We start from the raw sequence: 24,297 nt of genomic DNA, 5'->3' as shown, positions 1-24,297 counted from the left end.
AGATATATATATATATATATATATATATATTTTAACCCATATATACTCTGTGACCGAGTATATATCTTACTCGGTAACAGAGTAGAAATTGTACGCTATCCTTATATAGCTTTACTTTTCTCTTGACAGTTCTATGCACACAGTCTCTTAGTAAAAGAATTTTTTTTTTCACGCGTTTGCTTTTTCGACCATGTATTCATATCTACAGCATGCTTCATCACCGAAGAACGTGGACTTCGATTCATCAACATGTGCAATTTTATATACAAGAGTAGGACGGTCCAGAGCATCTTCGGATGAATTCCATGCCTCCTTTGAACTTATCCCCTACAAAGTATTCCCAAGATCTTCACTTTGGAAAAGCTATGATATGGCTTTGGGGAATTTAATGCATTGGACTTGACATTAGTCCAGTTTTGGTGTGTAGTGTTGGAGCATTTCATTATGTTCTCGGGCAAGATACTGTAAGCTCAAAGCGCCTCACCTTTTCTTGATGTAAATATGGGTACTGGTTGGTAGGGGGGAGGTAACTCTGCAATAGACTATGAGTTTAATTATTGTTATTGTGAGGTGGGAAATGGTTTCCATATACATAGAAACCCCTTGTGAAAATAGTCATGCACCTCTCTAGCCCCTATGCTGGCATGAGTAACTCCTACATATACACAATCCTCATGTAGGAAATATGACAATGTATTCTCTTCCATCCTCTTACTAAAACAGCTATTGGCAAGGGTTCCATATAACCCCATACATTAATTATGCATAGAGTGTTGCAAAGAAACCTCTATAATTAGTCTTTATGAAAAGAATGCATAATTAATGTATGGGGTTATATGGAACTCTTTCCCCAGCTCTCTGTTCCAAAAACAATTCTGTGTCATATTTAATGATGAAAAAGTTGATAAAAGGGTTGACATTGTGTATTATCATCAGGATATAATGAATATTGAATCACATAAAACATACAGTATCAGATCATCAAGATAAGACGATAAAAAGGCGTAAATATTTATCTCTCCTGAGACTTTGATAGTCTTTTTGTACATTTCTTCTTCGTCAGTTTGCTGATCAACACACTTGAACTACTTCTGAGCAAAGAAAAGCCTTTTCATGACAGTAAACATGGCTGCCAGACATATTTGATCACGTGACTTAAGTTTTGTCCCGTGGCCAAAGTGCACGCGAGAACAACACGCACGCGAGTCTGCTGAAAAGTATACAAAGGAAAAAAAAAAAAAAGGAAAAAGTGCAAAGAGAAAAAAAGATTCATCAAAGAGCTTTAAAAAAAATTCACTCTGAAAGTTAAACTGGGCGACCGCTTCAATGAAAATACCACGCATGTGCTTTTCCCTCGTGAAGTAGATTATCATTATGGCCGGTATTCTTTCCGATCCGTACCCACCGAAAAATTCCGCCTTGTGTCTATTGACTGGTTACCTGCTTGCATTGCGGAAAGAAATGGTAAATTAGAAAATTAGAGGTAAATTAAAGGAAATGTTTTTGGTAATAGCAGATAGCATGAGCGTACTTGGCGAGAGAAACCCTAAAATGTTGTCCCGCTCTTAACTTGGAAGCATGGAAACTAGTTAGCGGCGCATAGGTTGCTTGGAGAATTAAAATGGCAGAGACTACAGGGCCAGTTGTAAGCTTGGAGAATTTCGTTGTGACTCGTTAGTTTCTGGACAGGTGTGAAGTAACAATGAATGCTTTCAAACCTGTAATACTGCCATCAGTCTAAAGATAAAACTTGAATGCTTAGAAAGTCCTGCTGATGCGATCAGCAGTGGAGAAAGACCCTAGCATGTGGTTCTCAGTCTGGCATTGGAGTGTTTTGTCTGACTGAGGCAGGAGAACAACAAAGTTGTTGGGTCCCTGAAAAGGACAGTGCAATTTTGGATGCTGTTGGAAAGATATGCGATTTGCCAAACTTTCATGCCGAAATTGACAGTGCAAGTGGCAAAAATATGGGAGACAAGTTTACCAAGATAACAGTTTTTTGTAAGGTACTTTTTACCTAAAATTCCTAAACCTAACAACCCGGGTCGGCCCATTGTCTCGGCTGGCAGTTGCCCTACCGAACTTATCTCTAGCTATCTAGACAAAATGATGGCTCCCATCGTCAAAACTTTACCATTGTATATTAAAGACAGCAAACACGCTCTTCAAATTTTTCGAGACTTATATTTCCTTGGCCAAAACAAACTTCTTTTCACCATGGATATTACGTCTCTTTACACTGTCATTCCTAATGGCGAAGGCCTTCTGGCCCTTAAACATTTTTTTGATCAACGCACTGATAAGGAACCTAAATCTGAAACACTACTACGCTTAGCCGAATTAGTGCTCACACTCAATTGTTTTTCATTCGGAAACAACTTCTTGAAACAAACCAATGGTGTAGCCATGGGCACCAAAATGGGACCTAGCTATGCCAATTTTTTTGTAGGTTTTGTCGAACATCAATTTTTCAGCCAATACAACGGCTCCAAACCTGAACTCTACGGTCGCTACATCGACGACTGTATCGGCGCTACCTCCTCTACCAGAGAGGAGCTCACTCATTTCATAACGGCAGTCAATTCTTTTCGCCCGGCTCTGAAATATACCTGGGAAATTTCTGACAATTCTTTATCCTTTTTAGACATCAGAGTTTCAGTTGAAGGTAACGGTTTATGCACTAATGTGTATTACAAACCCACAGACTCGCATAATTACTTGTTATATTCGTCTTCGCATCCATCTCTCGTTAAGAATTCCATTCCTTTTTCTCAGTTTCTAACAATTCGTCTTTTATGTAGTGATGACTCTGATTTCCACCACAAATCAGAGTCAATGTGCTAGTTTTCCGATAAACGTGGTTACCCTGTTTCTGTCGTTCAAGAGGGTTACCAACGCGCCCAACTTATTGATCGACATTCAGCACTACAAACGTCGCATAAGGAAGATTCCGACCGCATTCCATTCACTCTCACGTTTGACCCTCACAACCGCTCAGTTAAATCCATCATTCTTAAAGACTTTAAATTACTTCAAAACGATCCAGAGACAAGCACTATCTTTTCGCAGCCTCCGCTCATTTCATTCAAACGCAACAAAAACATAAGCAATTTTTTGGTCAGAAGTTCTTTTCAGACTAATGACCAACCAGGCACTTTTAAATGCGCTCGTGCACGATGCAAAACGTGTCCTTTCATTCACAACACTGATAAAATATCGGGACCTAAACGATCCATTAAGATCACCGATCACTTCACGTGCACCTCCGCCAATGTAATCTATTGCATAACTTGCACTTATTGCAAAAAGATATACATCGGCGAAACAGGCAGAGGTGACCGATTCCGAGAACACTTTCGAGACGTGGAAAGGAATGACAAGGACACATCGAAACCAGTCGCTAGGTATATTTTAATTTACCTAATCATTCTAAGCAACATATGACAATCTGCAGTCTTTCCTTACACTTAGGTAGCACGGAAAGCCGTAAAAATCTTGAACAAAAGCTCATCTTTCAAACCGGCAGTATAAATCCCACAGGGATCAACGAACGCTTTTCATTCCACTAATTTACTCTTGTTTTCTCGTTGCCATGTTCCCGCCAATAACGTTGCTCCATTTTCTGCCTTTAAAAGCATACACAACCCACAATTCCTCTATTCGCTCCGACGAAGGGCTAACGCTCGAAACGTCAGCTTTTGTAATCGTTACGGTAGCCAATTTACCATTTCAACTTTGTTGATAGATCCAAATTATTTCGTTACTCCCACCGACGCAGCCCCAAACATTTTCTTTCGAAACTATCAGCCTTTTAACAATTTTTTGGGTCATCCTTGGTGTAAAAATCTGACGAGGTTTTCTTTGTTTCATGAGATATTGTTTTGCTGTACGCTATTGTTTATAATGTTTTACTTTTTTTTTTACCTCACTCGTGAGCTTCACAGGTTTTTACACCGAGGATAAGCCCAATTTTTATATTTTGTGAGGCCTTGTGAAATAATTAATTGAAGTTATTTTTAATTAATTATGTGAAAACGTATTGATAGTTTTATGCAAATCGTGTCTCCTTTCTAAAATTAAAACTGTGTGTCTTTATGTGTATATATATATTTTTTGATAGGTTTGTTTGATGTTGGGCATATAACCCATAATGTATTCCTGGCTATTTATTTACTAGCTTTGACTGTATAATTTAACAATAACTGTTGTAGTAATTCTGTCTAAACATTTTAAGCTAAATTGGTTTCCTGGCTATTTATTCGCTAGCTTTGACTGAATATTTTAACAATAACTGCTGGGGTAATTCTGTCTAAACATTTTAAGCTAAACTAGTTTCCTGTCTATTTATTTACTAGCTTTGATTGTATAATTTAACCATAACTGTTGTGGTAATTCTGTCTCATTATTTTTCGGTAAATTGGTTTGAAATCTGGATATTCTAGGCAATGGTGACTTCTGAGCATACAAAAGTAACCAAAATAATTATTGCGTTTATTGCAAGGGATTCTGTAAATATTTTCAAGGTCACTTTATGGAGAGACGTTGCTAACTTTGATTTTATCACTTCAGTCAAATAAAATCACTTTAAGTCGCCTAACTTTGCAATGTTTTTTCTGCTAATTTTGCTAAAGTTGCCTTAAATCGCCTAAGTTACGGCAACTTAAGGCCCCTGAGTAGGCCTAAAATCTGCTCTTGTGGGCTGTGAAAATGGAAATGTGCACATTATCCAGATGATTTAGGGGAATTCATAACACCTTCAACCGACTTCAACTTATCTTTTTGTAACCTATCAACTCCCAATATTCCTATGTTTAATGGTGCATCATTCAATTCATTAAGCTTTGATGTTGATATAAAAGCAGAGTTCAGGATTTTCCTGTCGGTTTTTTGAATGATCGGGGCGCAGATAGTTACACGGTCCACGTACACAAAACTGACCAATACAGGAAACAAGCATATGAAATCATTGCTTGAATTCTTCCTTGATTTTGTCTTAGACTCTCATCAGTGCAATTACTCATCGTTTCCTGCAATGCGATCGAGTTACCTTTTTGACCCTACCAATAATTTTGGAAATTCATAAATTCTATTTTTTCTTACGAGGATAACACTCTCAATGTCCCTTTCGGAAATTTTGTGAAAGTGTTTCAAACTGTGTTTAGAGCAGTTTTCTTCCTTTTGATGATGTTTAGTTAGAATAGGGAGAATCCAATTTGTTTCTCGATTATTGCATTACTGCTGTTCAAACTGAATAGAAGAGCTAATTAGGGGAAATGAAAATAGAAATTCGATGGCATACCTACCACATGAGTTCTTGCCAGGTAGTGTTGGAGCATTTTGGGTTTTACACCTTAGATAGTGTAACAAGTAACATTTTCATAGGTGTGTACTTTTTAGATGTATTGCCTCAGGTCTCCAAGTTAAAAAAAATATCGTATCACTCACAAGCAAACCAAAAACAATGACCATCACAGTGCTCACTCATTCTTTTATTCGAGTGTTTCATGGCCTTTAAGGCCAATCAAATCGGTATAAATAAATCCGTAGGTAGTTAGAGTTTATATAAAATTATAATTTGGATTCAACATCTTCTTCCTTGCAGACGGAGAATCTTTTATATAGGGCTAACCTCTAGAATATCCCATTTCGAGAGATACTTTTACAATTTTTATTTTCCTTTCTCTTGAATAAAGTATTGTATTGACTCCATTATTGACTTATGATAACAATTATTATAGGCTAAAGTAGCCATTATCGTGAGATCGTCGCTACAATGCTTTAGGATAAGACCGGAGCAATAAAGCTAAAGAAGAATCTTTGTGATATAACCAAAGTAAAGCCCGCGCTCTGATTGATCAACCTAGGAGGTTTTCCAAGCACCCAAGAGGCCAAAGACGCTTCCGCATCACCGTGTGCACCCATAACTCAATAGTGTACGTTGTGATGTTCACCATTTGTTAATTATTTTAGATCTACTGAGAACTTTTGTGTATCTTGGCACCCTTCCTCTCTTGTTAGGCAAAACTATGGTCTTTTGAAAGAGCTGCAAATTTAATAGAGTACTTCATCACATGTTCTAATCTTAAAAGTTACGCTTCAATTTGTTTTACAAGAATCAAATGTACTAACAACATGTCACACTTGTTAACAGAACAAAATTTCGCTTTATAAGCAACCCAATCTATCACGAGCCGATTCGGGACGTTCCAAGCAGTATTCACGATCCATTCCACGGTGTCTGGTCTGCTTTCCCCTTTTTGCGGTCTTGTAAACGTTGCAATCTATTCCTTGGTGTCCGGTTGGAATACAGTCGTCTGCAGGCAAATGCGGTACAGCTCCTAAAACTAAATAAAAATCCAGTCCAACTCAGAATGGCAGGAAGAAATTTAGAAGAACACTAACAATATTTGATTATGGGTGAAACAAAATAGGTCACATTAGGAAATTATGTCGTTGTGAAATATAACTTCAGGTCTTGGCAAGGCAACAACAAAATTACTCAACGTAATATAGGTTATCAGCAGCCCGATTTGGATATTAAGGGTGAAGTGTTGTACCAGTGACAAAAACAGGAGAGTTTATGCGCAGATGGAACAGGAAGCGTAATTAAGACTCGCTGTCGAGCTACTTTTCTTGTGGAAAAAGTTAAACGTTAACTTCAACTAATTTATTTATGAAGCGTCAGACAGCTATTGTGTTTCAATCATTTGAAAAAAGGATCTTAAGTCATTAAATTCCATTCATAGGTAGATCCATTCTGTTGATAACACATGTTCTAAAAGACTTGATAATTGGACTCCTACTACCAGACATACCGTGCGCTACTTTGCACCAGTAGTTTGACTGATCAGAATCAGTAAAACAGCATGCCAAGAAAAAAGACACTTGGAAGAAACAAATACCTGGGAAAAAACATTTAAGATAAGATACAATGAACACACGAGGTTTGGTGGTTACATTCATTGGGGCGCGGATTTTTATATCATTTATCCCAAACTTCATTCTTACTTGACCTCCCGGTCCTTCACTACCCAACACTTTTTACTCCCTTCAAAGAGTAGTTCCTAACGAGTAGTTGGTTAGTTGCTAAATTCAGTGCAAGCCACTATTGGGACTCGCCCGACCCCATATGTTATTATGGTGGAGTCCGTTTCGGTTGTTCTCTAGGCCTAAAAGGCTTAAAAGGACATTAAAGGCATGTGAAGAAATACCCTCTTGATAATATACTAGAAAAAATGGCAGCTGTGCACACCGATAAGTTTCTCCAGTTCCTTCTGGGGTTGTTCGGTCACACCATTTTCAGTTGCAGTCGCTTCATAGTTCTGAAACAAAAAAGAAAGGTATGCATGCATTGGTAGGATGTGATTTAATGTACGTCCTTGTCCTCGGAAAGGGCTTCACCTCTTTTCTCATTTGCTTTGATTGAAATTTAGCAAAAGTCGAGGTGTATTAGTAATAAAATGGAAGAAGTTCAAAATCCTTTCGTGCATTCGTTTTGAGTTTTGAGGTGTTTGGACATGTTATCAACAAAAAAAAAAACCCTTTCAAAAGTGTTTGATATCTATATCTCTCAATAAGTGTTACTGAAGGTCATGCAACGGAAAGATGAGTTAGTGCTGGGTAACTGTACATCCGTTTTGTTTTCATCTATGGGTTGCTAACTGCTTTAGGTTAAAGCTGGTGGCAATCCATACCCGATAAAAGCGGGTGGCAACTTAGACCAGATGATAGTCAGTAGCCAACCACACTGGATCAAATCAGGTTGCCTACCCTCACCGATCAAATCGGGTGGCAAACTGTACCGCGGCAGATCAAAGCGGGTTTCCAAACATACCTGATCAAGGCAGACAGTGTCCCCTAATTGATCAAACCAGGTGGCAAACCATGCCTGATCAAGGCAGATACCCACCCAAACTACATACATAGGTTAATTGACCACTCTCCATAGGGGCTTTTTCAGGGCCAACACCCACCCATCCCAACCAGGGGATGACATCCACCACAAAGTAATCTCGTGCGTGGGAAATTAACGTCTCCTTCCCCTAAACCTGTAGGAGAAGGGGCCTACGGTTTATTCGTCCTTATCCGAGAAGACTAGAATATCTATCCATTTCTTGATTATAGAAAGGTAGCAAAACTCTCCTCACTTATTTTAAGACCATGAGTATTGGTTCGGCCGGGGCTCGAGCCCTCGAACTTCCGCACAACACAATCCGGCGCTCTAAGCAAGTAGCAACCCATACCTAATTAAAGCGGGAAGCCGCCCAACCTTACGAAAGCAGATAGCCACCTATATTTGATCATAGCAGTAAGCAAACCATACCTGATCAAGGCGGGTAGCAACCATAACTAATCAAAGCGGCTACCAACTCGGACTTGATCAAAGTGGGTAGTCACACACACCTGTTCAAAGCGGGTAGCCACATACCTGAGCATAGCAGGTAGCGACACACATATGATCAAAGTGGGTGGCAACCCAAACCTGTTCAAAGCAGGTAGCCATACACACCTGTTCAAGGTGGGTAGCCACACACAACTGAACAATATGGGTAGCCATATCAACCGATTAAAGCAGGTAGCAACCCAGACCTTATCAAATTGGGTAGCCCGCACACCTGTTCAAAGCGGGTGACAGCCCAGAACTAATCAAAGCGGGTAGCCAAACACACCTGTTCAAAGCGGGTAGCAGCCTAGAATTAATACAAGCGGGTAGCCAAACGCACCTGTTCAAAGCGGATGGCAACCCTAACCTGATCGAATTGGGTAGTCACAAGCACCTGTTCAAGCAGGTATTAACCCTGACCTAATTAAAGAGGGCAGTAGTATAGACCTGATAAAAACAGATCACAACCAAAACCTAATCAGAGCGGCTATCAACCCATACCTGACCAAAGTGGGTAACAACCTCAGCTTCAGCTGTGTCTGTTTCCTGGCAAGCGATAATCTCACACTTGAATGAGCTGGTCCTTTTATCTTTGCAACTTATCTCAAAGAGGCAGTTGGGATAGTCAGTTGAATTTTCAGGTGTCCTCCAGGCATCCTTAGACTTGATCGTCTATGAGAAGAACATAGCTATCACTGTGGATAGGTGGTAGCTCTTAATACTAGCTACATGTAACAGGTTTTATAGATCTCTAGTTTCACAAATTACCTTGACGATGCTTAAGGAGATAGAGGACACTTAGGTATATGGAGTGTCAAGGGAGTTAGAAAATTTGCAGAAACCCGTGTTAAACAGAAATTTGCGAATTAATGATAACGAAGGCTTTTGTAATTTGCCCATCCAAGTATGATGTCATATTTAAGCTGAACTGACATGTAAGCAATGGAAATTAATTGTTTTATTATTGCCTAACCAAATATAAAGGATGAACAAATGGATGGAAAAATGAACGAAGGAATGAATAATAAACTAATGGATCAATGGATTAATAGGTACTTGATGCTTAGATAGATGGATGAATATTTATTTTTCGCAGAAGACTTTCAATTCCCATTAGAGTTTGCCGGGTGAAATCGCTGCAACTGTCTTTTGTTTTTTCGGTGTTGAACGTTCCATCTTGTTTTACCTGGTTTAATCTTTAAAATTGCTTTGGTTACCTTTACAGTGCTGCCATTGATCTCGTATCCAGGTTCCAAACCGTTGACCTCAATCATGATATCTTTGTCACTGTTAGAGATGAACAATCCCGCTAATGTTGTTAACAATTGGCGGTCTTTACTCTCTTCTTTTTCGCACACATTCTGTTTGTGATATAGAAATAAAGGATATAAATATCAAGAAAATGAACTCCGATTAAAATATAAAGACCCTAAAACAGGTCTACAAGTTCGCACTTAAAATGTTAAAGCCAGACGTAATGTGGGTGGTTGTGAATAAGAATTTTGGGTGTTATTGACGGAGTCGGTGATTGCCTCTCGCTCAAACGTATGAAAAAAACTTCTTAGCTGTATTAAGAATAAACTTTCGCCTAATTCTTCAAAAGACGCAATTTCCAGTAAATAAAGAAGAATTTTGGAGGATGTGTTTGGCATATTCTTTGGAAAATTTTGGCTCTGTCACCGTAATAGTCAATTAAGGTTCAAAAGAGACTTCCAATGCTTAATTTATAAGTTGTTCACAATCTGCAAATCTTTAATAATTATTTCTGGTGCCATCTTTTCATTATTACCTCAAAGGCCATCAACGTGTCATCAAAGAGAACCACATGGACTAGGATATTGTTCCCTTTCGTTGGTTTTTTACCAAAGAGTCCCACTTGCATCCTCTTTTTGTCCTCTATCTCTGGTTTTCCGAATACTGCAAATTCGTGATTCTCATTTGGCGATGGAATTGTCAGTTCTATGATATTGTGATTGATCTTTACTGTGGCGTCCCGGTAATATTCCGTTACACTTCGCCACTGTTTCGCAAGAGCAGAATGACCTCTTTGCCTGTATCCTACATAAAATTCCCACTTATTGCTGGGATCATTCAAAGCGCTGTGCTCCATCCAAATCCCGTCTTCTTTGTCCAGATTCCAATCATCCTTACTGTACAGTCCTACAAGAAATCGTTTACAAGAATGAAACACAAACAGTAAGTCCATTCATCAGAGAAAGCGACCGACAACTAAAACAGACAAACAAACAGGGAGACAGAGAGAAAGACAGACAGAGAAGAAATAGAAGCATAAGCTCAACCCTTCTGAGTAATGCAGCTATTTCCGATATATTAAATACGATAGAATAGCATCTTTCTCATACCTTGCATACTTCCAAAATTTTGTTCTCAAGTTGTTATTATTAATATAGGCCACCGACTATAATATCAATTACCTCCCCTCCCCCTCCCCGTGCTTAAAATTTCAGTTAAACGGAACACCAAACGTTTTACATTAACCGCATGGGAAGGTAGTTTCGAAAATCTTGATTCAGTTCATACTTTCCTGTAAACATATGCTGGTGTATGAGAATAACACTCCCTTTCATGTAAACTTTGGGGTAAAACCTGACAGAGCTTAAAAGGCATCGAAGAGCACTCCGACCTAATAAACAATCGAAGTAATTCACAGCATTGGGTTTGTGCCTCAACTCGACGAATTTTTGTTCGCTTGGAAGGTGATATTTAAAGCAACGATTCTAGCATAAGCTATCACAAGGCCTCACTACTGTTTTATGTGCGGTTACTAACCAGGTGATTTGGCCGAAAATAATAAGCCAATCAGTAAGAAGAATATTTTTAAAAGGAACATTTTAATTTTTAAAGCCGCACAGAAATGCCTTGCACGCCTAATGCTCTTTATTACAACCTTTTTTCGTGACAGTTTTCGTTCGAATGAGATTTTTGAAGATATTTTTTTAGTAATGATCTGATTTTTCACCTGCAGCCAATCAAAACCCGTGGTTTCAGGTTTCACAGATATTTTTATGGGCAGTTTTTCCAAGATTTTTTTTAATGAAACTCTGTTTTTCTTTTCTAGGGGCTTTAAATAAATAATTTTGACAGCTAAATTCGATATCCAATCGAGGTTTTAGCAAAGAAAACGAAATTCTAGAGGCCATCGATCAGAACACTCGATGCGACCGCGATCGCCAAAAATCAAAATGTACTGACAACTACGCGCAATCCTCCCTATGGAATACAAAATTAAAATTTACTCCCAGGTTCAGTGACGTCACCAGAACACCTGGTAGTACTACAATATGGTTTCGTGTTCGGGCGAGTTCGGGACGATTAATAAACAATAATCAACATCTTAGGGAGTGAGTGATTAGTTTGCATATCGAAGTCCCCATACTAAATTGTTTGCACTACATAAAAATAAAGGCTTCTTCATTTAATGTTATTCTTTACCATTTCTGCCCAAAAGGCTATACGTACCACTTATTCGTTTTATTTCTTTTCCACCTGAGCTTTTGAAGGATTTAATAACTGTAAGATAAGGTAAACATTGAAGAATGGTACAATGTTAAAAGCTGAGAGCAATAATTTAATTCTTGGTTTTCACCTGACGTCATCAAAATTAAAAACAAGGAACTATTAATCCTTTTGAGATTTTAACTCAGTTATTTATAAGAAAAGCTGAAGACTTATCTTTTGAAAAATTCTCAGTTTAATAAGGATTTTCGTCTTGACATGAAGCAAGGTTCAGAATTTCTAAGCTTTTGCGTGACATGATATCAAAATGCTGTCACGTAGGTTAAAAAGTGAGTTATCCGTCGAGATTTGGTAATCTGAACAGTTCTTGTATGAGAATAAGTGCTCATATAGATGTTTACGAGGCCTCAAAAGACGTACTGGATTTTTATAGGAAAACTCGACGATTTATGCTTCTGTTAGCGTCCGGTCACCATATTTGTACCCCTCAAAGGGACATAAACATGGTGTCTCAATACAAAGCCTTACGAATTTTAGTAAAACATTTCTTTGAATATCTACCGCACGAAAAGTCATCGTACAAATCTGAATGTTTGCAAGACAGCGGGTTAAATATTATCTTCTTTTATCTTTTTCATTCATGAATATATTTGTTGAATGGTTTTTGATGATGGCGTGACAGTGAAAGCCGGCAAAACACTATTAAAAATGCAAATGAATGAATGAATACCTTTATTTAAGTGTCAGACTAAAATAGCAGTACATAACCACTAAATGGGGACACTACAAAATAAATTAAAAATGACTAAATCCATATATTAATTAAAGTTAAAATGCTAATTGAGCTAAACATACTAAGATTGGTTAACATGCTAAAATGTTTACAATATGTACAAGATAAAATGTACATTAAAAAACTTTTTTTTACATTAAGTACTGCATAAAATACAGTTGGTACAGTAATTATCGGTCAGTAAAGTATTTAGATCAATCTTACGGATATTTATCTTGAAAGATGATAATGTTGGCAGATCTCTAATGTTCTTAGGTACAATATTCCATAACTTAGGTCCAGTATATCTGATAGAGTGCTTACCATATGTTGCTGTATTAAATCTAGGAATAACAAATTCTTTGCTACGTAGGGCATATTTCGTATCAGACCTCCGAAATAGGTCAGCAATATACTTAGGACATAGTAAACCAGTTTTGTGTCAATATCTCTACTCGCCAATTCTCTAATCTTTGCCTAATCAAAAATTTTAAAATGATAGGGTTAGGGTAAGGTTATCATGTGTAGTAGGGAGGCCCTGAACAGAAATGTGCAGAATTATTAGAATTGACGATTGACTTGACTAGCTTTTAAAAAAATAGGAAAAAAGTTGATCAAAGATCCTCATGGACGACCCATAAAATAAACACTGTAGATATACCAATTGGCGAACTTGGCAAAAAAAAAGAAGCGATTTCCCTTGCTATAACTTCATGCTTCATAATGTCCGCAAAAAATAGTTAGATAGAGAACTTAAGCATAAAAGAAAACCTCCATGAAATCTATCTGACATATCATCATTACCCAGTTTTTGTTCTCATATACAATCAAACTCCCATAAAACGGGGCGGTTTGACAGATTACAACAGTTTGTGTATGACAAACTGAGATTTTCATGGTAATTCATAAAGTTAATACATCACTTTTTGGAAGTCACTAATTTCCACTTTCAGACTATCAATCTTCTTAAGAAAAGCTAAAATTTGCAAAAAAAAAACAAAAAAACAATACACGGTCCTAAAACGTTTATCTGCGACGCTGTATACGAGTGGAGCGCGCAGTTAACAGAAAATACAATTCGCTGAAGATTCATCTTAAATTTGATTAATTTTTCAAAGAAAAAACGACTGATCTGTTTCGAAATTCAAAATCATTTAGTTTGTATATGTGATTATCAAGAATCGACCAGTTTATGTTTGAATACTATTATTACTACTACTATTACTATTTATAACTTTACTATTAATAATTATGGGGACAAAGGTTATAATGATAACAATAAAGATAACGAGAGAAATGGTAGAGAAAGCAAAATTCGGAAAAAGGAGGATTCGTTACCTGTTATACCATTAAGAGGCCTCCTTAAGTGTTTACAGATAAAATCTTTAAATTTATCAACATACCTGGATAAAGATCCAGATGATCTGAAAAAAAAAAACATTAAAAAATGAGAGAGTTACAATTTACTTTGACACCATTAACATCCAACTTTGTGCCTATCCAAGAGCCTTTAGTCTTTCCGACTGTTTCGAAACAGTCGGAAAACCTTCCAATTGCGATGCATTTTACTAGTCGTAGGACAGTGGAGTTGTTCTTTTATTCCATTTGGTAATCAAACTCATACTTCAGCACTGGGAACGCGCAGGAGGTATGGCTTGGGGGGGGGGGGGGATTCTATTCCCCCCCAACCCATTTTTCTGGCTGATTAAATCACTACTTTTTTTTTACTTAGAAGTAAGTCTATTTATCTAAATTTATTACTACTGCTATTACTATTTATAATTTTACTAATAATAATTATGGGGACAATAGTTGTAATGATAACGATATCGATAATGAGAGAAATGATAGAAAGGGTAAAATTCGTAAAAGGAGGATTCGTTACCTGTTATACCATTAACAGGTTATCTGAACTGTTCACATATAAAATCTTTAAAGTTATACATACCTTTTAACATGCCTTTAGTAGACTTGAAAAGATCTGAAAAAACAAAATTAAAAAATGAGAGATACGATTTACTTTAAAACCATTAACCTCCAACTTTGTACCTTTCGAAAAGCATTTAGTCTCTGTTCGGTTATAGATTTATAAACTGGGGAGGAAATGAAGAAGATTATCAGTCTCTGTTCGGTTATAGATTTATAAACTGGCGAGGAAATGGAGAAGATTATCAGTAGACCTTTAGATGAAGTGAGTCAAAAGAGCTCAAAGAGAAACAGGTATTCTACCAGAATTATTCATAAATTCAATTTTCCCTTATCCACGCCACAATTCCCAAGAGAACGAACCGAGCGCAATTTTTATGTCATTGCATTGTACAGAATAACATATTTCAATTCTCAAAAGATTTGAAATGCCTTAGAATCGTTATTAACCGCTTCGATGCCGCGCTGGAATACTTATTTGTTTTGTTTTGATTTTATTCTTGCGAGCGAGAAGGAACGACGGTCTTTAGTCCATTAAATCGTCTCTCGCGAACGCATTTGTATCAGGGAGTCGTTTGTTCCAAAAATTATATCACCAGTGGTACTGAAGGATTACTTAAACGCCCTATACTTACGAATAAGAAGTGAAGTCATGCCACTTTTATTTCCGCTCAGTAGTGTTGTATCCTCTTTACAAGATTCCACTCTGAGTTCTGCCGAATTTCACAAATATGAAGAGCCAAAGAGTGTAAAAAATGCGATAGGCAAATATAATTTATGTTCGTGATGGATCAATATTTCAAAGTTGGTTTCTACTCATTTCGAAACAGTCGGAAAACCTTCCAATCACGATGCATTTTACTAGTCGTAGGACAGTGGAGTTGTTCTTTTATTCCATTTGGTAATCAAACTCATACTTCAGCACTGGGACCGCGCAGGAGGTTGGGCTTGGGGGGATGGGGGGGGGGGGGGATTCTAGTCCCCCCCAACCCATTTTTCTGGCTGATTAAATCACTATTTTTTTTTCACTTAGAGGTTATCACCAGTGGTACTGAAGGATTACTTAAACGCCCTATACTTACCATTAAGAAGTGAAGTTTTGCCACTTTCACTTCCGATCAGTAGTGTTGTATCCTCTTTACAAGATTCCACTCTGAGTTCTGCCGAATTTCACAAATATGAAGAGCCAAAGAGTGTAAAAAATGCGATAGGCAAATATAATTTATGTTCGTGATGGATCAATATTTCAAAGTTGGTTTCTACTCATTTCGAAACAGTCGGAAAACCTTCCAATCACGATGCATTTTACTAGTCGTAGGACAGTGGAGTTGTTCTTTTATTCCATTTGGTAATCAAACTCATACTTCAGCACTGGAACCGCGCAGGAGGTTGGGCTTGGGGGGATGGGGGGGGGGGATTCTAGTCCCCCCCAACCCATTTTTCTGGCTGATTAAATCACTATTTTTTTTTCACTTAGAGGTTATCACCAGTGGTACTGAAGGATTACTTAAACGCCCTATACTTACCATTAAGAAGTGAAGTTTTGCCACTTTCACTTCCGATCAGTAGTGTTGTATACGTCTCCTCTTTACAAGATTCCACTCTGAGTTCTGCCGAATTTCACAAATATGAAGAGCCAAAGAGTGTAAAAAATGCGATAGGCAAATATAATTTATGTTCGTGATGGATCAATATTTCAAAGTTGGTTTCTACTCATTTCGAAACAGTCGGAAAACCTTCCAATCACGATGCATTTTACTAGTCGTAGGACAGTGGAGTTGTTCTTTTATTCCATTTGGTAATCAAACTCATACTTCAGCACTGGGACCGCGCAGGAGGTTGGGCTTGGGGGGAGGGGGGGGGATTCTAGTCCCCCCCAACCCATTTTTCTGGCTGATTAAATCACTATTTTTTTTTCACTTAGAGGTTATCACCAGTGGTACTGAAGGATTACTTAAACGCCCTATACTTACCATTAAGAAGTGAAGTTTTGCCACTTTCACTTCCGATCAGTAGTGTTGTATACGTCTCCTCTTTACAAGATTCCACTCTGAGTTCTGCCGAAAAAATGCGATAGGCAAATATAATTTATGTTCGTGATGGATCAATATTTCAAAGTTGGTTTCTAGTCATTTCGAAACAGTCGGAAAACCTTCCAATCACGATGCATTTTACTAGTCGTAGGACAGTGGAGTTGTTCTTTTATTCCATTTGGTAATCAAACTCATACTTCAGCACTGGGAACGCGCAGGAGGTTGGGCTTGGGGGGAGGGGGGGGGGATTCTAGTCCCCCCCAACCCATTTTTCTGGCTGATTAAATCACTATTTTTTTTTCACTTAGAGGTTATCACCAGTGGTACTGAAGGATTACTTAAACGCCCTATACTTACCATTAAGAAGTGAAGTTTTGCCACTTTCACTTCCGATCAGTAGTGTTGTATCCTCTTTACAAGATTCCACTCTGAGTTCTGCCGAATTTCACAAATATGAAGAGCCAAAGAGTGTAAAAAATGCGATAGGCAAATATAATTTATGTTCGTGATGGATCAATATTTCAAAGTTGGTTTCTACTCATTTCGAAACAGTCGGAAAACCTTCCAATCACGATGCATTTTACTAGTCGTAGGACAGTGGAGTTGTTCTTTTATTCCATTTGGTAATCAAACTCATACTTCAGCACTGGGACCGCGCAGGAGGTTGGGCTTGGGGGGAGGGGGGGGATTCTAGTCCCCCCCAACCCATTTTTCTGGCTGATTAAATCACTATTTTTTTTTCACTTAGAGGTTATCACCAGTGGTACTGAAGGATTACTAATTAGAAGTTAGTCTAAATATAACGATAACGATAATGAGAGAAATGATAGAAAAGGTAAAATTCGAAAAAAGGAAGATTCGCTACCATCATTTGGTAATCAAACTCATACTTCATCTCTGGAACCGCGCAGGAGGTGGGGCTGGGGGGGGGGGGCCTTAGCCGTACACCTATGGTGGCCAATGCTTGCCATTCATATTTTTTGTTGTTTTGTTAAGATTTTTCAAAAATATCTGATATAAAATCATAACCAACTCAATCAGAAATTAAATTGGATAATCAAAGTAAAATCAAAATTTAATTAATAAGCAGTTACAAATGCAAGAAAAAACGAATTATAAAGCAAAACAACTTTAAAAACAAAGTGCAATCAAAACAAAGAATTGATTGATGTTAAAAATAATTGGCTGAGGAAAATGAAAATAACAACTCTCTTCTTTCCTAAAACGAGAGCGAAATGAAACGCATTTGTCAAATAATTTCTAAAACAAAAGCAAAAGAAAAAATAAAACGCAAATCAATTTAAACTCACCGTGGCCTATCGTTGCCATAGCCCACAAGGCTTTGCGATTTTATTAAGGGGAGGAGAACTGGGAAATGTTCTAGGGATGGAACAAAATGGCTTCCAATATTCGAAATCCTACCTGGCGATCTGACGCAAAAGTAAGGGAAGACATGGAGACATACGTCAGTCGAGGGTTGCGACGAGAGGAAATATTAAACTTTCTCGTACGAGACTTTCCACAGTATGCGTGGAGTCTTCGCACTCTTGATAGAAGACGTCGAGAGTTTGATGTACATTTCTCTGACACGAGAATTTCGGTTGAACAAGTAAAGGAAGCAATCAAGAATGAGCTTGACGGTCCTGGATGTCTTCTTGTGTATAGAGCAATGCAAAATAAGTTAAGGCAAGAGTACAAACTCAATGTACCTATAGATTTAGTGCACGATGTTATGTTTGATCTCGACCCTGTTGGTCTGGCAGCAAGATGTCCCACCAATAGGAATAACAAAGTTAAGGGGCAGTTTTACCACATAAGGAGTTAACTGGGTCCATTCCATGGACGGTCATGACAAGTTAATGGGATGTCAGAACAGGACATTCCCACTTGCAGTTTATAGCAGCATTGATACCGCAAGTCGTAAGTTGCTATGGCTAAGAGTATGGGTGACCAACTCTGATCCAAAGCTTATAGGTCGATGGTATTTGGAGTACCTTTACGAATCTAGGAAAATGCCGTCAATCATAAGAGTTGACAGGGGCAGTGAAACTGGCATTATGGCTACCAAGCAGGCATTTCTAAGACAAAACCATGGCGACATAGAACCAACTGATACAGTTGTGTATGGACCATCAACGGCAATCAGGTAGATACTATATAACAAATTTTTGGTTTGAGATAAAGATACATGTGTGTGTATATATAATGTGGATGTGTAGTTTATATCAAGAAGAAGTCAAAAAGTAGTGTAATATACATGTAAAGACAACTGTAGTCGTTCATACTTATTGCAGTATTTAATTAATTGACAGATTGAGCGTTGGTGGAGGGAGTTACACGAGAGGTTAGAAAGAAATTTAAAGTGCAGCTCTGCATGCTGAAAGACAAGGCCTATATGACCCAGACAATGAGACCCATAGGTAATCATCTAATTTTTCCTTGTTGGATGACATGCATTACCAATGTGGAAAAAAAGTGCATATTTTGTAGAAATAGTGAAGAGTATTGCTTATGGTGTATCCTCTGAGAATAATATTGGAGAGGACATCTTCCTTGGGAACCTGTAGCTTAAGAAGAGATTCACACGGATCTACAAGTGGTTTAATCATACTTGGGGCAAAAAAAGCATCAAAGCCCATGACAAAAGTGTCTTTTAGTGTCTCTTTGTAATCTTCAAAAAAAGTGAAAAAATACAAACATGGTTTCCTAAAGTGTTTTAAATGAAGTCAGGTTTGTCAAGAACAGTATGAAACAAGGCCTGGGCATAATTTGTTCATGTCCAATTGCAAGTTCCAGTTATGGTAGTACCTAACTTTTACCTTCTTTTTTTTTTTTCCCTCAGGATGCTGTTGGCTTTCATTTTAATTCCAGTCATACAAAAACAGCTAGACTCATTTCGAGAAACCATCTGGAACACTCATAGAATCAGAAGACAAAAAAATACTTCTCTTCCTGATGGAGTGTCGGATCACATTTACAACTTTCCACAAGAATATGGGTTGGAAGAGTGCGGTAAAGAATCCTAATCAGTTTCCTTCAATCAGACAATAAAATAGATGCTGCTGGTAGTTCTATCACATGCAATGAGACTTGAGAAAATGTTGACACTTCACGACTCTGGTTCACCCTGTATCATATAATTTTTATAACGAATTACCTTTCATAGTAGTGATTTGTCATTGTGTGCCCTACGAAAGCAAAGTTTATTCGAATAGAGTCATGAAAGAAACCAATTCCTTATCATTTTGATTCACATTGCATCATAGAATGCTGAGTTTATAAAAACTAAGTCTAAAGTGTCAATGGTTTTGAATCTCGATCATCACTTCAATCCTTTCCTGAAACTTCTTCATGTAAATAATAACATTACAATTGTGCAGGACAGTTTGCAGTACTAGTGAAGGATGCAGAAAAGCATAACAGTGGAACACTAATAAAATTAGTGATAATATAACTGAAACTGAGTAGTTAGCAAGTGACAATCCAATATTTTATTGTAAGCGCATTTGAACAGACATGCTCTCTTTCAGGATGGCCTGTGACAGAAGACCAGCTAGGGGAAGTTGCTTCCCACTCAGGGCTACTACAAACTCCATCAGATTTTCTTCATCCTGACCTCCGGAAAGCCTGCGAGGACATTATACCATCCCCTGAAGAGGTTGAGCCAAAACACTGCACGGATTCGTTTTTGTACTTGAAGAACAATTTCCCACCTAATGTACATTTGTGTAGAAGCTAAAATGCCAACTATGTTTTTGAAGTTGGCTGTGTACATTCCAAAATGTCTCGTTTAGTGTATGGTTGTAATAATACGTTTTACATACCTTTACGAATTTTCAAAATTATTTTGTAAATGCCTGCCCTATATCACGTTAACCACCTACCTATAGTCCCAACCCCCATGGAGCCAACTAATGTTTTCTCCTGTTAAAGAACTGTCCAAGACCCTTTTTGTCAGGAAAATTCTGACTTCGACACAGTAAAAGACAGCTTATTCATGATAGTCTCATACAATCTCAATCCAAACATACTGTAACAAGCGTGCAATTCTCATTCTATTTAATATTAACTCATGTTAACGTCTAAAGCCTAGATTCAATCTTTTGGTTTTCAAAGGTATACATGTTGTACAGAACTAATTTCACAATGTTGCTTGAACCACTGATTACTCAAACTGTACAAAGAACTAGAGAGCCCCATTGCAAGAGAACAAAGAGAGCCCCACCCTAGGCAAAAGCCACTTACTGATGCATACACCCTCAGGGAAAAATCCTGTTTCAAAGACAGCTTTTAACTTACAAGGTCTGTAAACCTAACAGGTTACAATACACATTGCAATTGTGCACACTAATGAAGTTATTGATGGCTGTAGTTGACAGATTTCCAGTAGAAAATAGAACCTCTTCATCTTCAATCAATTTTCGGGATGCTATTTCAGGGTCAAAGAGGTCATATCCACTACCTTGCATGTCTAATATCATAAGCTCCTTCTCTGAGTGCTCGTAAGAAAAATGAGCAAGACTTTCTGCTTTCTTCAAGATTTCTGAGTCATTGATACTCAATTCTCCATTGTTGTTTATATACTTAGTGAACTTCCCCTCAAGAAATTCTTCAATAGTGACAAACTCACCCCCTTCTATTTTACCCATAAAAACCTCTTTATACTTTAGAGTTTCTCCGTACAACACCAAAGCGTCCTCTTTGGCAAGTTCGCTCTGCAACTTAGTTGCAATGTTTTTAGCTAACATGTGCATTTGAACGACCTTTTTCGTATGCTGCTCTACTGTCTGCTTTACTGCTTCAATATTATCAACAGCAGCTTGCAGATATTTCTTTACGACCCATTTACAATTATGAAAACCTAGTGTTGTGCTGCTAGCTTTAAATGCTCTCCGGAATCCCCCAATTCCGAAGGGCTCCTTTTCAATGGCGAATTCGACCTCTTGTGGATTTCTAGACCAGCTCATTTGGTTGACGTCGAAAGTGTACAACTGGATAATATCTGTAGATCTGTCATGGATAACTTTCCCGAGCTTGAGCATCTCAACAACTGAGAGACTTTTGGCTACCATTTCGCTGACACATGACTCTTTCTTTTTTGGTGAAGGCTCACTCTTAAACTGTGTTTGTTGTTTTCTTTTCATTCCTGGCACGAGGTCGGCAGCTTCATGTACACTCGTGGCAGAATACGACTGAGCTGCCTCGATGAACCGGATATACACGACTCTCATATCGGGTATTTGGGCCAACGAATAGCAGGATGGACCTTGCTCTCCAGCTAAGATTTCACACATCATGTCATTTCCAATAGTTCATGCGAAATGTTTTTGGCAAGCACTCTTGATGTTAGCTAATGTCACCTCCTCGTAGTCATATGGTACAAACTCTCTCGGCCCAATACGTGAATAATTTTGCGCTTTGCCGGACACTTCCGCACTTAGCCGTTGAATAACAACCTCTTCTCTTGCCAGTATGTCATGGCTCACACCACCCCTCTTACCAGTTCTTTTCTCCTTCATTGCTGTTTTGAAATTTTTCCGCGCCGCCGCCATTTTCCCCTTTTTAAAATCGCAAAGCCTTGTGGGCTATGGCAACGATAGGCCACGGTGAGTTTAAATTGATTTGCGTTTTATTTTTTCTTCTGCTTTTGTTTTAAAAATTATTTGACAAATGCGTTTCATTTCGCTCTCGTTTTAGGAAAGAAGAGAGTTGTTATTTTCATTTTCCTCAGCCAATTATTTTTAACATCAATCAATTCTTTGTTTTGATTGCACTTTGTTTTTAAAGCTGTTTTGCTTTATAGTTCGTTTTTTGTTGCATTTGTAACTGCTTAGTAATTTAATTTTGATTTTACTTTGATTATCCAATTTAATTTCTGATTGAGTTGGTTTTGATTTTATATCAGATATTTTTGAAAAATCTTAACAAAACAACGAAAAATATGAATGGCAAGCATCGGCCACCTTACACCCCCCACCCCGTTATTTTGGCTGATTAAATCACCATTTCTTTTTACTTAGAAGTCAGTCTATTTATTTAAATTTGGTCAAACGTGAAGGCCAGTTTGTTACTTGTTGTTTTATAAGAATTAAAAATCAACTTTACTCTCGGCAGTTTTGGATCCATTTCTAGCCATTTAAGAAGACTATAATTCCAAAGTTTTCCGGGGGAGCATGCCCTCGAACCCCCTTGTTGGCTCACGCTAACGTGTTCGCATTAGCCTCCCCCCCCTCCCCCACTTGAAAATCCGCTCCGCGGGGCCTGCATCACTGATCATAACTATTTGTTTTATTTTTAACTGTTACCGTTTCCATTTGTATTTATCTTTTTATTCTTAAACGACATTGGGTAATAATTTTTTATCAAACTATGTTTCGAACGACATAGAGATATCGACACTACATTTTAGTCAAACGGGAATGTTATACACCTTTTAGATGCCCGTGACGGCAACATACAGCTAAATGAAACATTTGGACTGCTTAATCAATATTTTCTTGACTCTATAAACTAAATTTGTGATCATCGAGGAAAGAAGACCGAAGACAGCACTTCAGCATGATTAAATGTTCGACAACCATGCATAGATCATGCCTACATATTACAAAAATATGTACATTTTGTTGACCATCGGTGAAGAGGTTTTTCAGCATCAATATCAAAATATAGGAAATGTACGGGACATGGATCAGGTCCTTACAGGGTATCCGTGCATGTATCTGAAACGTACTCCGCAGTGGGCTGTTTGTATATTACAAAACACAGTGCCAGAGGGAAACACGATGACTTGGTGATATATGTGCCTCGCAGATGCAATTTATTTTGAAAACCTAACCTAAGCTTTCGCAGAGCCTTTAATCTCTGTTTGGTTACAGATTGATAAATTGGGTGGGAGGGGGGGGGGGGGGGAGTATGAAGAAGATTGTTAGTAGACCCTAAGATACAGTGAGTCGAAAGAGCTCAGAACGGAAAGAGGCATTCTACCAGAATTATTCATAAATCAAATTTCGTATATTCCCTTGTCCTCGCCATCATTCTCAAGAGGACGACCCTCACTATGACAAAGCTATAATTCTCAGAATAGCACATCTAAAATCTCTTAAAATTTGAAATGCCTTCGAATCGTAACTAGACGCTTCGGTACCGTGCTGGACAGTTTCTTTGTTTTGTTTTGTTTTTCACTTGCGATTGAGAGTGAACGACGAGAGTAAACGGTCATATAATCGCCTCTCGCGGACCCATTTGTAACTGCGAGTCGTTTGTTCCTTAAATTATATCACCAGTAGTACTAAAGGTTTACTAAAACTTACCTGAAGGGAACCCCACCAAAAGATCGAAATACATGTTTAGTGTACTGATTTCCGTCACAAAATGCAACTGGTCCGGTAGTTTCAGAAATCTGAAGAACCAGAGAATGTCAAAAATGCGAAAGGCGAATGTAGTTTATGCTCGTAATGGATACAATACCTTTTCACTTGGTTTCCACTTTTGACTTGTCACACAGTCGTTGAACCTTCCTTTGGAATCAACCAAGTTGCATTAATCGGAAGCACTACGAGACGAAACTGAAAGGGACTTTCCCTTTGTGATATCTTTGGCTATGTTCACATTCCATGCATACTAATCAACCTACGCACGACATGTTTTCTTTTTTTATTATTATCATTATTTTTTTAGCGCCCTGTGGAAAAGATGAAGCAGAATAT

At 38.0% G+C, this 24,297-nt stretch overlaps 1 protein-coding gene and 1 pseudogene across 11 annotated transcripts; one reads left to right on the top strand and one right to left on the bottom strand.

Moving 5' to 3' along the window:
• Nucleotides 1-5,468: 5,468 nt before the first annotated feature.
• Nucleotides 5,469-24,175, bottom strand: LOC111325831 (uncharacterized). 10 transcript variants are annotated; one of them, XM_088729230.1, is made up of 16 exons: nucleotides 24,059-24,175; nucleotides 23,902-23,990; nucleotides 16,949-17,026; nucleotides 16,532-16,615; nucleotides 16,085-16,168; nucleotides 15,641-15,718; nucleotides 15,194-15,271; nucleotides 14,581-14,613; nucleotides 14,036-14,056; nucleotides 11,864-11,914; nucleotides 10,173-10,543; nucleotides 9,601-9,744; nucleotides 8,885-9,055; nucleotides 7,253-7,322; nucleotides 6,816-6,902; nucleotides 5,469-6,344 (listed from the first exon to the last, which is right to left on the bottom strand). In XM_088729230.1, the coding sequence occupies exons 2-16, from the start codon at nucleotides 23,933-23,935 to the stop codon at nucleotides 6,166-6,168; spliced, it is 1,563 nt and encodes a 520-aa protein (XP_088585356.1). In that variant the 5' UTR covers nucleotides 23,936-23,990; nucleotides 24,059-24,175; the 3' UTR covers nucleotides 5,469-6,165. The 10 variants fall into 10 exon arrangements, with proteins under 10 accessions (XP_088585356.1, XP_088585359.1, XP_088585357.1 ...); XM_088729233.1 differs by lacking the exon at nucleotides 15,194-15,271; XM_088729231.1 differs by lacking the exon at nucleotides 15,641-15,718 and having other exon boundaries at nucleotides 24,059-24,174.
• Nucleotides 17,968-20,330, top strand: LOC111325832 (uncharacterized; annotated as a pseudogene). Its single transcript, XR_015990248.1, has 4 exons — nucleotides 17,968-18,733; nucleotides 18,899-19,011; nucleotides 19,434-19,603; nucleotides 20,122-20,330. The product of XR_015990248.1 is annotated as an uncharacterized LOC111325832 (transcript).
• Nucleotides 24,176-24,297: the final 122 nt, after the last annotated feature.

This window comes from Stylophora pistillata, chromosome 8 (genome assembly GCF_964205215.1).
Source record: "Stylophora pistillata chromosome 8, jaStyPist1.2, whole genome shotgun sequence".
NCBI lineage: Eukaryota > Metazoa > Cnidaria > Anthozoa > Scleractinia > Pocilloporidae > Stylophora > Stylophora pistillata.
This window is presented reverse-complemented; position numbering and strand designations above follow the sequence as displayed.

What these genes read in the sequence shown, in the direction of transcription:
- LOC111325831 (XM_088729230.1), bottom strand. Translation starts at nt 23,935, where the DNA reads ATGTATTTCGATCTTTTGGTGGGGTTCCCTTCAG. An exon ending in CAAAACTTCACTTCTTAATG is followed by an intron (nt 15,272 to 15,640) that starts GTAAGTATAGGG and finishes GAAATTCGGCAG; the next exon opens with AACTCAGAGTGGAATCTTGT. An exon ending in TCAATGGCAGCACTGTAAAG is followed by an intron (nt 9,056 to 9,600) that starts GTAACCAAAGCA and finishes TTCTTCTCATAG; the next exon opens with ACGATCAAGTCTAAGGATGC.